Source organism: Centropristis striata, chromosome 13 (genome assembly GCF_030273125.1).
Source record: "Centropristis striata isolate RG_2023a ecotype Rhode Island chromosome 13, C.striata_1.0, whole genome shotgun sequence".
Lineage (NCBI taxonomy): Eukaryota > Metazoa > Chordata > Actinopteri > Perciformes > Serranidae > Centropristis > Centropristis striata.
This window is the reverse complement of record NC_081529.1, coordinates 8880703-8893477: the sequence shown is the minus strand read 5'-3', so window position 1 is coordinate 8893477 and position 12775 is coordinate 8880703. Positions and strand designations below refer to the sequence as shown.

The 12775-nt window shown below is 38.4% G+C and overlaps 1 protein-coding gene across 2 annotated transcripts in view; it reads left to right on the top strand.

Annotated features, from left to right (window-relative positions):
• The window catches only part of grb2b (growth factor receptor-bound protein 2b), a 35259-nt gene extending 24848 nt beyond the window's left edge, over positions 1 to 10411 (top strand). Inside the window, exons 4-6 of one of the 2 annotated variants that reach the window (XM_059348208.1) lie at positions 3578 to 3700; positions 6019 to 6199; positions 8567 to 10411. In XM_059348208.1, the coding sequence (XP_059204191.1) occupies positions 3578 to 3700; positions 6019 to 6199; positions 8567 to 8752 (490 nt within the window). In that variant the 3' untranslated portion in view covers positions 8753 to 10411. The remainder of the gene's footprint in view (positions 1 to 3577; positions 3701 to 6018; positions 6200 to 8566) is intronic. The other variant, XM_059348209.1, reaches the window with a different exon arrangement.
• The last annotated feature ends 2364 nt before the right edge of the window (positions 10412 to 12775 follow it).

Here is a 12775-nt window from a genome sequence, read left to right as displayed (position 1 = left end):
GGAGTACTTTTTTTTTAATCAAAGCTCCATAAAGTGCACATTTAAATATAAAATAATATCTGAAATAAATATAGCCTATGAAATAAAATAGGCCAATCTTTTTCTGAAATAAATATATTTATTTGAGAAAATAATAACGAACATTACAAAAGAACTAAACATGATAAACCCTAGTAAGGGCAGCATTTCTATATAAAGATGTAATATCACATTTAAAAATATATCGAGATATTTTTTATATTGATATATCGCCCATCCCTACCCATGATCCCATGCTACTACACATCATCAAAGTGCATCTTTTGTCTTTTTGTTTTGACAGAGACCCCTAGCAGCAGACATACTGTGTGTTTAAAAATGGTAGCAGTCTCTTAGTGATCAGTGGATATGATTAGCAGACCATGTGACTTCAGAAGATGTTTAAATATTTATAAGTTAGCATTTCCAACCAGTATTGAGAGTTCTACCAGCACTTATTGCCGCCTGTGCCACTCGTGAGGTAAATTTTGCCCCTCAAATAGATCATTACTTTATTATTACATTCTCATCAGGGGTTTCGAATTAATTTGACTGCCTGTCACTCATCTCAGCCACATGAAAGAGAGCAGGAAAGGCTGTGCCATTTAGCACACTGTACATGTGCAGGAACTGGCATTTCTACACACGAGAGCATCTGACCTGACTCTTGGCTAGTGAAGCGAACCATTGTATTGCATGGACTTTATTCCACAGCAGGATAAAAGTTTATACATTTTAACATTCTTTCAATATTTAAAGTATGGCTGGACCTTTTCTTAAAACTTTATTTCAGCACATAATAATGTCATTGACTGTGTGTGTTCCCCCAGCCACACACTCTCATCTCCCTCCAGCCTGGTCAAGGCTCATGTCACATGTCAGACAGCCCTTTGCTTTCAAAACAAAGAACAACCTCGCTTTGCTTTCTTGTGTGCATGTTAACGTAGAAGTACAACTTAAAAAACATTGAGCAATTGCATTATGGGCGGCTTTTAATGCAAAATCAACACTTCCTTTACCTACTTTTTCCAAGTGCAGATAATTGTGTGTGGCTTTTATTGTGAAATAGCTAGCGGGCCAATTTTGCACTAAGGATAAATCCCAGAAGAACCACAAATCAGACTGCAGCAATTGTGAGAGGTTGTCTAATGTCTTATGTTGGTTGCCTTAATGGGCCTCGCTTTAAAGTTACCGCAACCTAGGACGTCATCAAAAGTTGTTTTTAAGGAAAACTGGGTAAAGCCCACTATTTGGTGTAATGTGTGCCAGTGTTGTCTTGGTGCAGTCCAGAAACAAGATAACTGCACTGATGCAGTAACCTGTGGGAACTAGTGTCTCACCTTATTTCTGGGTCAAAAAATGGATTTACTGTAAATGTAAATGTTCCAGCACAGTAATGGACTAGAAACAGTGGTGACAGTGATGTAGTGGCTGGAGTTTGCTTTCGCCTCCCATTGTGGCGACAACCGAGTGCCGCCCGAAAGCACCAGGCACCCACACAGCCCAGCAGACATGCACACACAGCTGTGGCATACAGCAGGGCACAATGGAGCATGGCTCTGCTCCAAGTCTGACTCCTTTCTGTTTGTAAACAGATCTTTTTTCCCCTGCCCAACACTAATTGTGTTTGGTGGCTAATGCTTAGGTTTGTGTGACAGTCTCAGCATTAGAGTGGTGAGGCAGCATGAATGCTTTGAAACAGTCCCCTCACAGGGGTGGAGGCGTGGGCGTGTATGTTGCTGATAGTACTGCCAGCCCGCTCTCCTCCTGCTGTTTCCTTGGCTGCATTAATTGCACTGCTATCAGTTTTATCAAATGGGGAAAGAGACTCAGTGTGCATGCTCGCCACGCTGCCAAGCACCAGTACAAAGCGGATCAAGAGTTGGCCATTTCATTATTGATTTCAACCTACGTGTAAAGGAGCCAAGATGTCATCTTTTGGCTGACTGTACTTTTTAATTATTTACACAAGTAAAGAGCTTCCACTGGCTTTGTCTCCCATTTGTCTCCCCCTGTCCCCATCCATCTTAATCACTCTCACTTATTCCCTCTGTCAGGCTTTTCTTACAGTTATACATTAGGAGGAATAATGCAACTAAAACTACATTTCTGCCAAATTATGGAAAACTTTAAATCTCAAATCGAATCTGTTTTGGGCTTTTTCCCTCCTTCTTGTGCACTAGTGCACATCAGAATAGCGGAACAAAATATTTGTTTTTTATGTTGGCCTTTGCACCAATAATAGATAATGACTAATCTACTTCCTGGTATACGGATGGGTAAAGCAGCTCCAAAGAACTGGCTAGTGCTTTTCTTACTTCCTGGTGTGAATATACAGTATTGTTTCTCCTTTTGGTGGTAGAGGTAGGGCTGAGTGATAATTCAATATGACTATTTATCTTTTAATAGATTCATATTGTGATGAAATCATGAAAATACTGGTGCACTCAAGTTAATGTGTTGTCATGCTGTTGTTTCTCAAAAAACTCTGTATAGATTTTAATAGTTTACATGCAAATATTTGTAGAAGACTGATTGCACAAACAGTAACATTACGCTGTTAGATGTTGCAGTGACTGCAATAAATGCAAATGCAGATCCAACTGTTCTGATAGCATGCAGAAGTAAACTAGTTTTTAATCAGTTTTTATGGGTATTATTGTGAGAGTGTAATAGAAACAGGTGTTTGTCAAGGTGCATGCCACATTTATGACAGCTTTTTATGATGTGTCGGTCAGTCTCTGCTTTACATTTCCATCTTGCTGCAATAAAAATGACTGAAGTGAGACGAACAAACAGAACATTATCTTATTATATGGGAGATGTTGACAAAGTTTTCCCTACGAGAAATAAATCGCAATATTGTATCGTCAGGCCTGGCGATTCCCGCTCTTAGTGTATAGCTCAAAATTCATGAATTAATTATTTTTTTCAGTATAATTTCACTTGAAACTGTTAGATTCAATCTGCATTAAAGTCTAAAGGCTTTACCATATCGTTATTTCATTTACACTGTTTATTTATTGACCTGTTCTATATTGTGATACATGTTGGTCTTAATATCAAGTTATAGAAGATTTTGCCCATATCGCCCATCCCCAGGTAGAGGGGTCTCTCAGTGGCTAGCACCACTTCCACACTAATGTCTTCTCAGGTCAAACCTTTCACCCAGCAAAAGGTGTGATGTTTGCATGTTCGCACTCTGTCCACCACTATTTCCTTCCTCGGACTTGAAGTTCTGCTGAACTAAAATGCTAAATTGCTCATATGTGTGAATGTGGGTGTCTCTTTGGTGTTAGCTCTCTCATAAACCATCAAAGTACTGGATTTCTCGCTTAATGTGTGACAGCCTCCCCTGCTACAATAAGCAGTATTAAAGAAAAATGACACTGCTGAGATATGTTGTGCATTATCAGGCAGTGTTGTGATTTTATTATATCAACAAAAAAGGGTTTTTCTCAGTAGAAACAAAAGACTTCATGGATCAATAATAATAATAAAAAAGGCTTAGAGTCGGGTTTGCTCCTTTTGATTCTTACCTGTTTTCTGCCTCCTTCAGGTGGTTTTTTGGGAAGATTCCCCGGGCCAAAGCAGAGGAGATGCTAAACAAACAGAGGCACGACGGGGCCTTCCTCATCAGAGAGAGCGAGAGTGCACCGGGAGACTTCTCCCTCTCAGTGAAGTAAGTAGCACCGCACCAACGTACAAGAAGAACATTATTCATGCTCACACTCTAATACTGTTAAACAGTATCCTTACATCAGTGTACAGTGTCTTAACAAGTGATCATGTTCATATGTTTCCATACTTGGTATGACTGAGTCATCAGCACAGCCTCTTCCTTATTCTAGTGAAGCCTCGGTGCTGCCCTCTGGTGACCAATGTAATGATCTCTATTGTTTGTTGGACATCAGCCCTATGAGTACTTACTGTTTTAGCTGACACATACAAGGCTCATTTCCTCTTCTCTGTCTCTCTCCATTCCGACCTTCCCAAAAGAGCCGCTAGTTCAAAGCAGGTCACATGTAAAGTTGCTGCTAAGATATGGATCTTAATAGCTGCCTGGACTGTCCTGATTCCACTTAGTCACGCTAGTAACAAACAGACATTCAATAGGAGCCGACTGATTAATTTGACTAATCCTTACCCAGTATGTCATTGATGTGTGTAATGCATTTGATAAGCAAAAGTAATGTCTGAGTCTTCTATCTTCATTTAATCCTCCTGTCCTGTTCGTTTCTCAGGAACAGCAAATATGTTCGGGGGTCAATTTGACCCGGGGCATGTTTAATTATCCAAAACTGTCACAAAACCAAAAAATCCCAATAAGCATACTTTAGATTTCATTAAGAACTCCATTACTAACCATCTCAATCACCATTTAGTGCAAAGGTGTTCTTTACCTCTCACAGATCATGGGTCAATGAGGATAATTCACTCGTTTTTAATTTTAAAAAATGCATGTTAAAACTTTATGTACATTGGAAAGACCTACATGTAAAATACAATGGTTTTACATGACATTGAGTTATGGAACATTTTATTTTACATTTTTTTCTTTTTTCTTTTATGGAGTAAGTTGACAAATTTACAGGAGTCCCCCCTTCTGTTCTGTTCAGGGTCAGATTGACCATTGAACAATGTCTATGTCAGGGATGGGCAATTTAAATGCTGGAGGGGCCACAATTTTTCATGGACACTACCACAGGGCCACATATAGGACCGTGCACTTAACCAGATATGATGAAACTGCAATTTTAAATATGTTTACAGTGCAGTAACTTAACATATTTCATGCCCGCATGCATGTATAACAGTATGAATAGGAATACAAAAGGTTTGAAGCAAATGAAAATAACCACTTACTGTGATTTCTTTTTTTTCAGTGCAAGAACAGCAGACCAACATTAATTGCAAGAAGTAATTTTGTGCATTTTTACACTGCACTTTTAAGATTTCATGCTCAAATGCATGTAGTTGTACTGAGGGCCACTTCAATTGAGGGTGTGGGCCGTATGCAGCCCCCGGGCCTCCAGTTGCCCATCCCTGGTCTATGTAATTTAAACATGCATAAATGTGAAATAAACCATTTTCGGTTTACACTTATTAAGCCAAGCAGAAGAAGTTTTATCCCCAAAAAAATACTTTTAACTATTTTTTATTTTATTTTTGAACTTTGAAATGGGTCAATTTGACCCGCAACATAACAGGAGGGTTAAAGGGGAACTGTTATGCTCATTTTCAGGTTCATACTTGTTTAGATTTCTACGAGAACATGTTTACATACTTTAATATTAAAAAACACTATTTTAGGTGTGTATACTTTTCACTCTGCCATATTGGTATCATTTTTTTTAGCACAACCTCACCTGTATGACCTAATAATACTTTTTCACTTTGACTTACATTCAGAACCCAAAAGAGAGAAAAAATGAAAATGATTTTACTTTCAAAACAAAATCATGCTCAATGAAGAATTTAAAATGTTGCAAATGTGCAGGAGGGACACAGGGGAATGAGGATGACATCTAGTTCTTCATTTTCATTCTAAATATATTTGACCTCATCTCCATTTTACTGGGCCTGTCATCGTCAAACAAAAACTTCCATGGAGTTTCAAGCCTGCACTTAAGAGGGAAGTTGAGGGCTTGACGTTGCTCCATTTATAAGTTGTGACATCATGAAGAAGTCATATGCTTGGCATTCTTGTTGACTCCAGAGGGTTAAGCCATCTTTTTGAAATGCCCAATCTGCTCTGATAGGTGTTGTGGTAATCTCTGCACCATCATTGCAGCTGGGGAATGACTGTAAACCTCCTAGATGCATGCATTTTTCTTTGGATTGATGAGTTTTGATACTTTCACTGTATTTATACAGCACCTAGATCTGCTTTCTAATCAGAAAAGACATTGATATCTCACTTTTGTAAATATAGGAAACAGAAACTGCACGTGTAAAGCTGATAGGTCTCATAGGTTTCCTCTCTGTCTCCTTGTACAGGTTTGGAAACGACGTTCAACACTTCAAGGTTCTTCGTGATGGGGCTGGAAAGTATTTCCTATGGGTGGTGAAGTTTAACTCTCTCAACGAGTTGGTGGACTACCACCGCTCCACCTCGGTCTCTCGCAATCAGCAAATCTTTCTGCGAGACATAGAGCAGGTCCCCCAGGTAAGAAATGACGTGAGTAAGCACACTCTGGCATCTTGCCTTTCCAACTTCTATCATGATCTTCTTAATACCTTTTATGGAATAATGTGGTACTGAAACTGTTTAGAAGGGAACATTTTTTATTTGAGGATTGACCTTTAAAACTCGCACCATACATGCTTGTATAGATATTTGGCCCTCCCTCTGATCTAGATCTCTTGTGGGGGGAAGTTAAATTTAACAGTGCAGAACCATAAAGGAGCCTGGTGGTTGTCAGCTTAACCACATGTGAATACACTGTTGCAGTGTCCTCTGACAAATGAAATGCTCTCTCTTCTATTTCACAGCGCGGATGAGCATTGTATGAGTGAATTGATAGTTTTCAATGTGAAAAACTTCCATTTTTCTTTGCTATTAAAGTGACAAGTATCTTGATAAGACAGGAGTATCAACATGTTATCATTAGAGATCATTAACACCAAATTCTCACGCACCACTGCCTCTATGTTCACTTCTGAAAAGTACAACATGTCATATGTGAACATAACTGGAACTTATAGCTATGCAATTTCCTTGAAAAAAAATGGCTGTGGTACTGTGGGTTAAGAGTTTTGGAGAAGATGATGCATGAAAATATCTCTATTGTGCTCAGAATTAATCATAACATACAAAGCTGTATTTTATAATCACCTTATTTAATTGTTTGTTCCTCATTTGAGAAAACATTCTCTTCTTGTTTTACTTAATTACTAAATCAGGAAAAACTAAATTGTCAAAATATCCTGGTCAGCTGATGAAGTGATAGTGAACTGAAACAAAAATCTTTCTCTGAGCGGCCGAGATACAAACCCACAATGTTAATCTCTCTGAGTACATACTAACACTGTGGGCCAACAGTTGCTGATTATTGTGGTAATGACCTTTACATTCATCTCATTTATATTTGACCTCAGGATAAAAAACTGATTAGTAGTTACAAATACACCATTGACACACAGTTGATTGCTGCTCTAAATCCCAGTATTTAACTGTAGGTTAAGAGTGAGGCTTAGCTAAAGAACATAATTGCTCCTCTGTGAGAACCATGCACATATAATTCAAATGTATTTGATATGTGTGCGAGTCTGAAGATCAGTTGACAAAGGAAGTATGGTAGAGTGAAGCTGGTAGCCCGCAGGTCTGAGGGACAGCTGCAGGAAAGAGAAGAGAGGAAGTGTGACCAAAACCCGACAGAAAATAAAGAGATGAGAAGAAGTTGCAGGTAAGACAGTCAGAGGGAAATAGAGACAGAAATAAACAGAGCAAATGTATGTGTAATAAACAGCAGGAGGGGGCAGAGGGATTGTATATTGGAGCAACAGCATCCAGCTACACATAGAAAATTGCAAAGTGTTACATCAACCAGGGTCATCAATAACTCAAATCTATGGAATCTCCTCCAGTAAAAGAAGAAAATAAGAATAGAAAAACTTTGCCTTGTGATGAAAAAAAGATCCTGTAAGACATTATGATGAGCCTCCTCAAAATCATAACAAATAGATACTATTTAGAACATAATTACTTAAATATCTCAAAATAATGACTTAATGTTTAATAAAAAAAGACGAATCTCAAAAATAATTACAAATTATTAAAAAATAGATACTTTAATGGTTCAAAATAATGAGATAGTATTTAAAAAGTGACGAATATCTCAGAATTGTGACTTGATATTTATAAAATTAATGACTTGAATATCTCAAGAGAATGACCTAATTTTTTTTTTTTTAAATCACGACGAATATAAGTAATGACTTAATATTTTTTTAAATAATGACTTGAATATCTCAAGTCAATTATGAGGAAGAGAAATAAATAATTAAATAACTCGAAATAATGTAATTATTTTTTTTAATTACTTAATATATCAAAATGATAACTGAAGTATTTATGTGTGTGTGTGTGTGTGTGTGTGTGTGTGTGTGTGTGTGTGTGTGTGTGTGTGTGTGTGTGTGTGTGTGTGTGTGTGTGTGTGTGTGTGTGTGTGTGTGTGTGTGTGTGTGTGTGTGTGTGTGTGTGTGTGTGTGTGTGTGTGTGTGTGTGTGTGTGTGTGTGTGTGTGTGTGTGTGTGTGTGTGTGTGTGTGTGTGTGTGTGTGTGTGTGTGTGTGTGTGTGTGTGTGTGTGTGTGTGTGTGTGTGTGTGTATATTACTATCTCAAGACTATTAAGAAAAAAATGTAATTGCAAAATAATATGCAAAATAATGATTTACAGGGTTGTTTTTCATCACGTAGGCATCAATGGGTTTTACAGAATCAAAAGTGAAACTATTTGAGTTATTTTTATTCTGTCACATTTTTTTTCAATCATCATATCACACCCTTGCTAACCTGTGTCTCTCCCTCTCTGTTGATTGCACAGCATCCCACATATGTGCAGGCGCTCTTTGACTTCGACCCCCAGGAGGAAGGAGAGCTGGGTTTCCGACGCGGAGACTTCATCCAAGTCCTGGACAACTCTGATCCCAACTGGTGGAAAGGAGGCTGCCACGGCCAAACGGGCATGTTCCCCCGCAACTACGTCACGCCTGTCAATCGGAACATGTAAACAGTCAGACCATGTAAACAACAACAACAACAGCCACAACAGCAACCATCACCACCACCACCACCACCACCACCATCATCACCGTTCTTGATCTCATCAGCCCCATCAACCACCCCTCCACCCCTCTTCGCCATCCCACGATAACAGGAGCAGACAGGAAGAACGCAAACAACCGAAAGAGAGAGAGAGATAAAACAGTAGTGCTGTCGTAGGCGTCGCTGTGTGGGTGGCAGCTGAGCAAAAATCAACTTTTACTTGTGCTGAGAATGTTCACCTCCCCAGTGAACGCCTCGGCGGGGATTGAACTGTCTTTGAGGGAAATCTAAATGCAGAGAAACTAAAGAGTTAGTGCACCAACCGTGAAGATAACCAAATGATTCTACCGCTCCCACAGCTGCTTCTGTCCTCTCCTTAACTTCTTAACATTCTGCCTTTCTTTTGTGTTTTTTTTTTTTTCCTTTGCCGCATGTTGTTTTAATCACCTAAATGAAATGCCTACCGATAAATCCTAACTCTGTTTTAAAGAAAAGAAAAACATTAAAAATATAAAAAAGAAGAAATGGTTTTAAAAATGTACAAAAAAGAAGAGAGAAAAAAAGATGCAATCTACAGTACAGCAAGTTTCCATGTCTAAGATCATTGGCACGTGAGCATTGTACATCAGCCATTGGCTGTATAAATAAATCAACTATAGAGAGAATCCATTTTTTAAGAATATATATTATATATTTGTATGTGTTTGTCTGTTTTACCTCTCATCACAAATTGTATTTTTTTCCATTTGTAAATTATGTTCAATCTTTTGTTAGTCTCGATAAGACCTAGTAGCTCTAGAATGTGCTGAATTGTCAGTTTTTTTTCTGAACCTATCTGAGGGCTCTCAGATAATACAGCATGATATTTAAAGGGGTCATAAATTCCATTTGAAAGTGTTTCTCTTGTCGATAACGCAAGGAAAGTAAAGTTAGTTCTCTGAGAAGAGACTAATCCTGTCAGGAAGCTAATGTTGACCAGCAAGTAGAGCCATGAATGCTGCAAAGAGCTGTTGTATTACAAAGCCCTGTATAAAGGTCAGCCACCTTTTCAAAGCCAATGTATTTATTGCAGCCATGTAACTTGGGCAGTGAATGTAGCTGACTGAGTCCACAGACATTAACATGAGGGAAGCAAGGTCGGAGAACTGAACTACACGAAACCATGCAAGGGATTTAAAAAACAAACAAAAAGACATGCTGAAAAAGTGATGTTGTCAATATTCATTCAAGAGAGTGGTGTATGAGGATATGTACAGGTAGTCCACATGCATATTCACATTCATTACATGCATGCATACGCAGACGCTCTCCTCCTTGTTATACCTGCACGTAGCAAAGAGGTTGAGTTTGGATAATCACGTTGTGTAATCACCAGTGCAGATCCGCAGCTGGCACAGATTAACAGTTCAGAAAAACTGAGAGATTGTCTTTTATGCTAAAAGTTGAGAGATCAGCTTAAATGATGTAAAGGTTTTTTGTTTTTTTTCTTTTGTCCAATGTGGCGTGTGGTCAAGCACTTTTTTTGTCAAACATTTTTGATTTCTCGTCCCGTGTGTGTGCGTGCGTGTGTGTTTGTTTACTGTGTTTGTGTTACTGGTTTCTGTTTTCTTGTTCTCTCTGGATAGTGCCTTTCTCTCTGGTGTTTCAGTGTCTCCGACCTGCTACTTTGAGCCCCCTAGCCCTTTACGGGGCCTGCCAGTCCTGCAGTGAGAAACAGTGTACATAATCCAACCTGTCCCATCCAACAATGCCCCGCCCCACGCCCCCTCTCCCTCCCACATCAACCCGCCTTCACCTTTATCCTCACCAACATGGAACTCTTCTTATTTAAGTGTCTCTCGCCTTGTCTTACCTAATGATACTGTTTTTTGTTTTTGCTCTTTTTTTTTTTTTATTTGCATTTGTTTTTTTGTTTTTTCAATTAATAAAATGCAATTATTAAAAAATGAGAATCACTTTTGTGGTGTATCTTTTAGATCAGATGTATGTCTAAATAAGCAGAGTGGAAACTTAAAAACATAAATTCAACAATCTTGGAACCAGTCAGTCTAGGGGAGATAACGCCAAATATTTCTGAACAAGACTTCCTGTGTACCTGTCATTGTCTGCAGATCAACTGTGATACTTTTTGTGGGTGTTTAGGTCCTACTTTTGGCTAGTCTCTATAAAAAGCTAAATCATTGTCAGATGATAGCTGATTTACAGTAGTGTTCAAAATAATAGCAGTCCAATGTGACTAACCAGTTTAATCCAGGTTTTTAGTATATTTTTTTCATTGCTACATGGCAAACAAGGTACCAGTAGGTGCAGTAGATTCTCAGAAAACCAACAAGACCCAGCATTCGTGATATGCACGCTCTTAAGGCTGTGCAATTGGGCAATTAGTTGAAAGGGGTGTGATTTAGCAATCCTGTTTTTTTTTTTAACAGAGACTTTGCGGGGGATTCTTGTAAATAGATTAACTGTCACAGCACTTCCAGGTAACTCCAGACTGTCTCTGATCATCCTGGAGCTGATCATTGACTGAGCCTTTGCCATTCTGCTTATTCTTCCATCCATTTTGATGGTTGTCTTCCGTTTTCTGCCACGTGTCTCTGGTTTTGCTCTCCATTTTAAAGCATTGGAGATCATTTTAGCTGAACAGCCTATAATTGTTTGCACCTCTTAATAAGTTTTCCCCTCTCCAATCAACTTTTTAATCAAAGTACGCTGTTCTTCTGAACAATGTCTTGAACGACCCATTTTCCTCAGGCTTTCAAAGAGAAATGCATGTAACAATTGCTGGCTTCATCCTTAAATAGAGGCCACCTGATTCACACCTGTTTTTTCACAAAATTGATGACCTCACTGATTGAATGCCACACTGCTATATTTTTGAACACACCCTTTCAACTAATTTCCCAATTGCACAGCCTTAAGAGCTGCATATCACAAATGCTGGGTCTTGTTGGTTTTCTGGGAATCTACTGCACCTACTGGTAACTTGTTTGCCATGTAGCAATAAAAAATATACTAAAAACCTGGATTAATCTGGTTAGTCATATTGGACTGCTATTATATTGAACACTACTGTACTTTCATCCAACCAAAGCCCGCTCAAACGCTCAGTACCATATTGACTATAAACAGAAATGGGAACACTTCAGGTACCACAATCTTGTTCCGTTGCTGCGAGATTCTGCTTTACGGAAGAGAATTAAGGCCACACATGAAAAAATATTTGAGTTCTGACTTTATTCTCAGAATTCTGACTTTCAGAATACTATGAGGAACCTTGTCATCTTTCAGTTCCCCATTTACTGGATTTTACTGGAAAATTCTGACTTTCAGAATTCTTAAAATAATGTTGATTCTGACTTTAAACTTGTTCTCAGAATTCTGACTTTCGGAATTCTTAGATTAATGTTGATTCTGACTTTTTTTTCAGAATTCTGACTTTAAATTCAGAATAAAATCAGAACTCTTGAGAAAAATCTTGCAGAGAGGTTCTAGGTATGTCAACATGAACAAGAAAGACGCAGCTGCAATTAAACTCTTTTAGGGTCAAGGGAACTGCCACTTTTTTAAAAAATTAATATAGCTACTGTTTTCTTCATGTTGTGTAGTTGAGGTTTTACATTTTAAAGGCATAGTATGCAGGAATTGTCACCACCTTTTTGTTAACCTACAATCTAGCTGCCAGAATAAATGCCGATACTTTACGTGTCTGCAAGCCACAGATCCAATGAATTGCAACGTTTCTGAACCACAGAGTCCTGTTCTCATTCCCTCCTATGGTGATATTAAAGTTTTGGGGAGGGGTAGGGGTTAATAACGTGAAGTCACACAAAAACTACTTGCTTATATCTGTGCAATTAAATCTACATGGTTATGTTTAAGAAAAAGATTAGCGTTGTCCTAGCACCGTATGTACACCATTTACTACTGGACACAGTTTCAATATAGATTTGAAAAATAATGACTGGATGCAGCCATATATATTATGTAG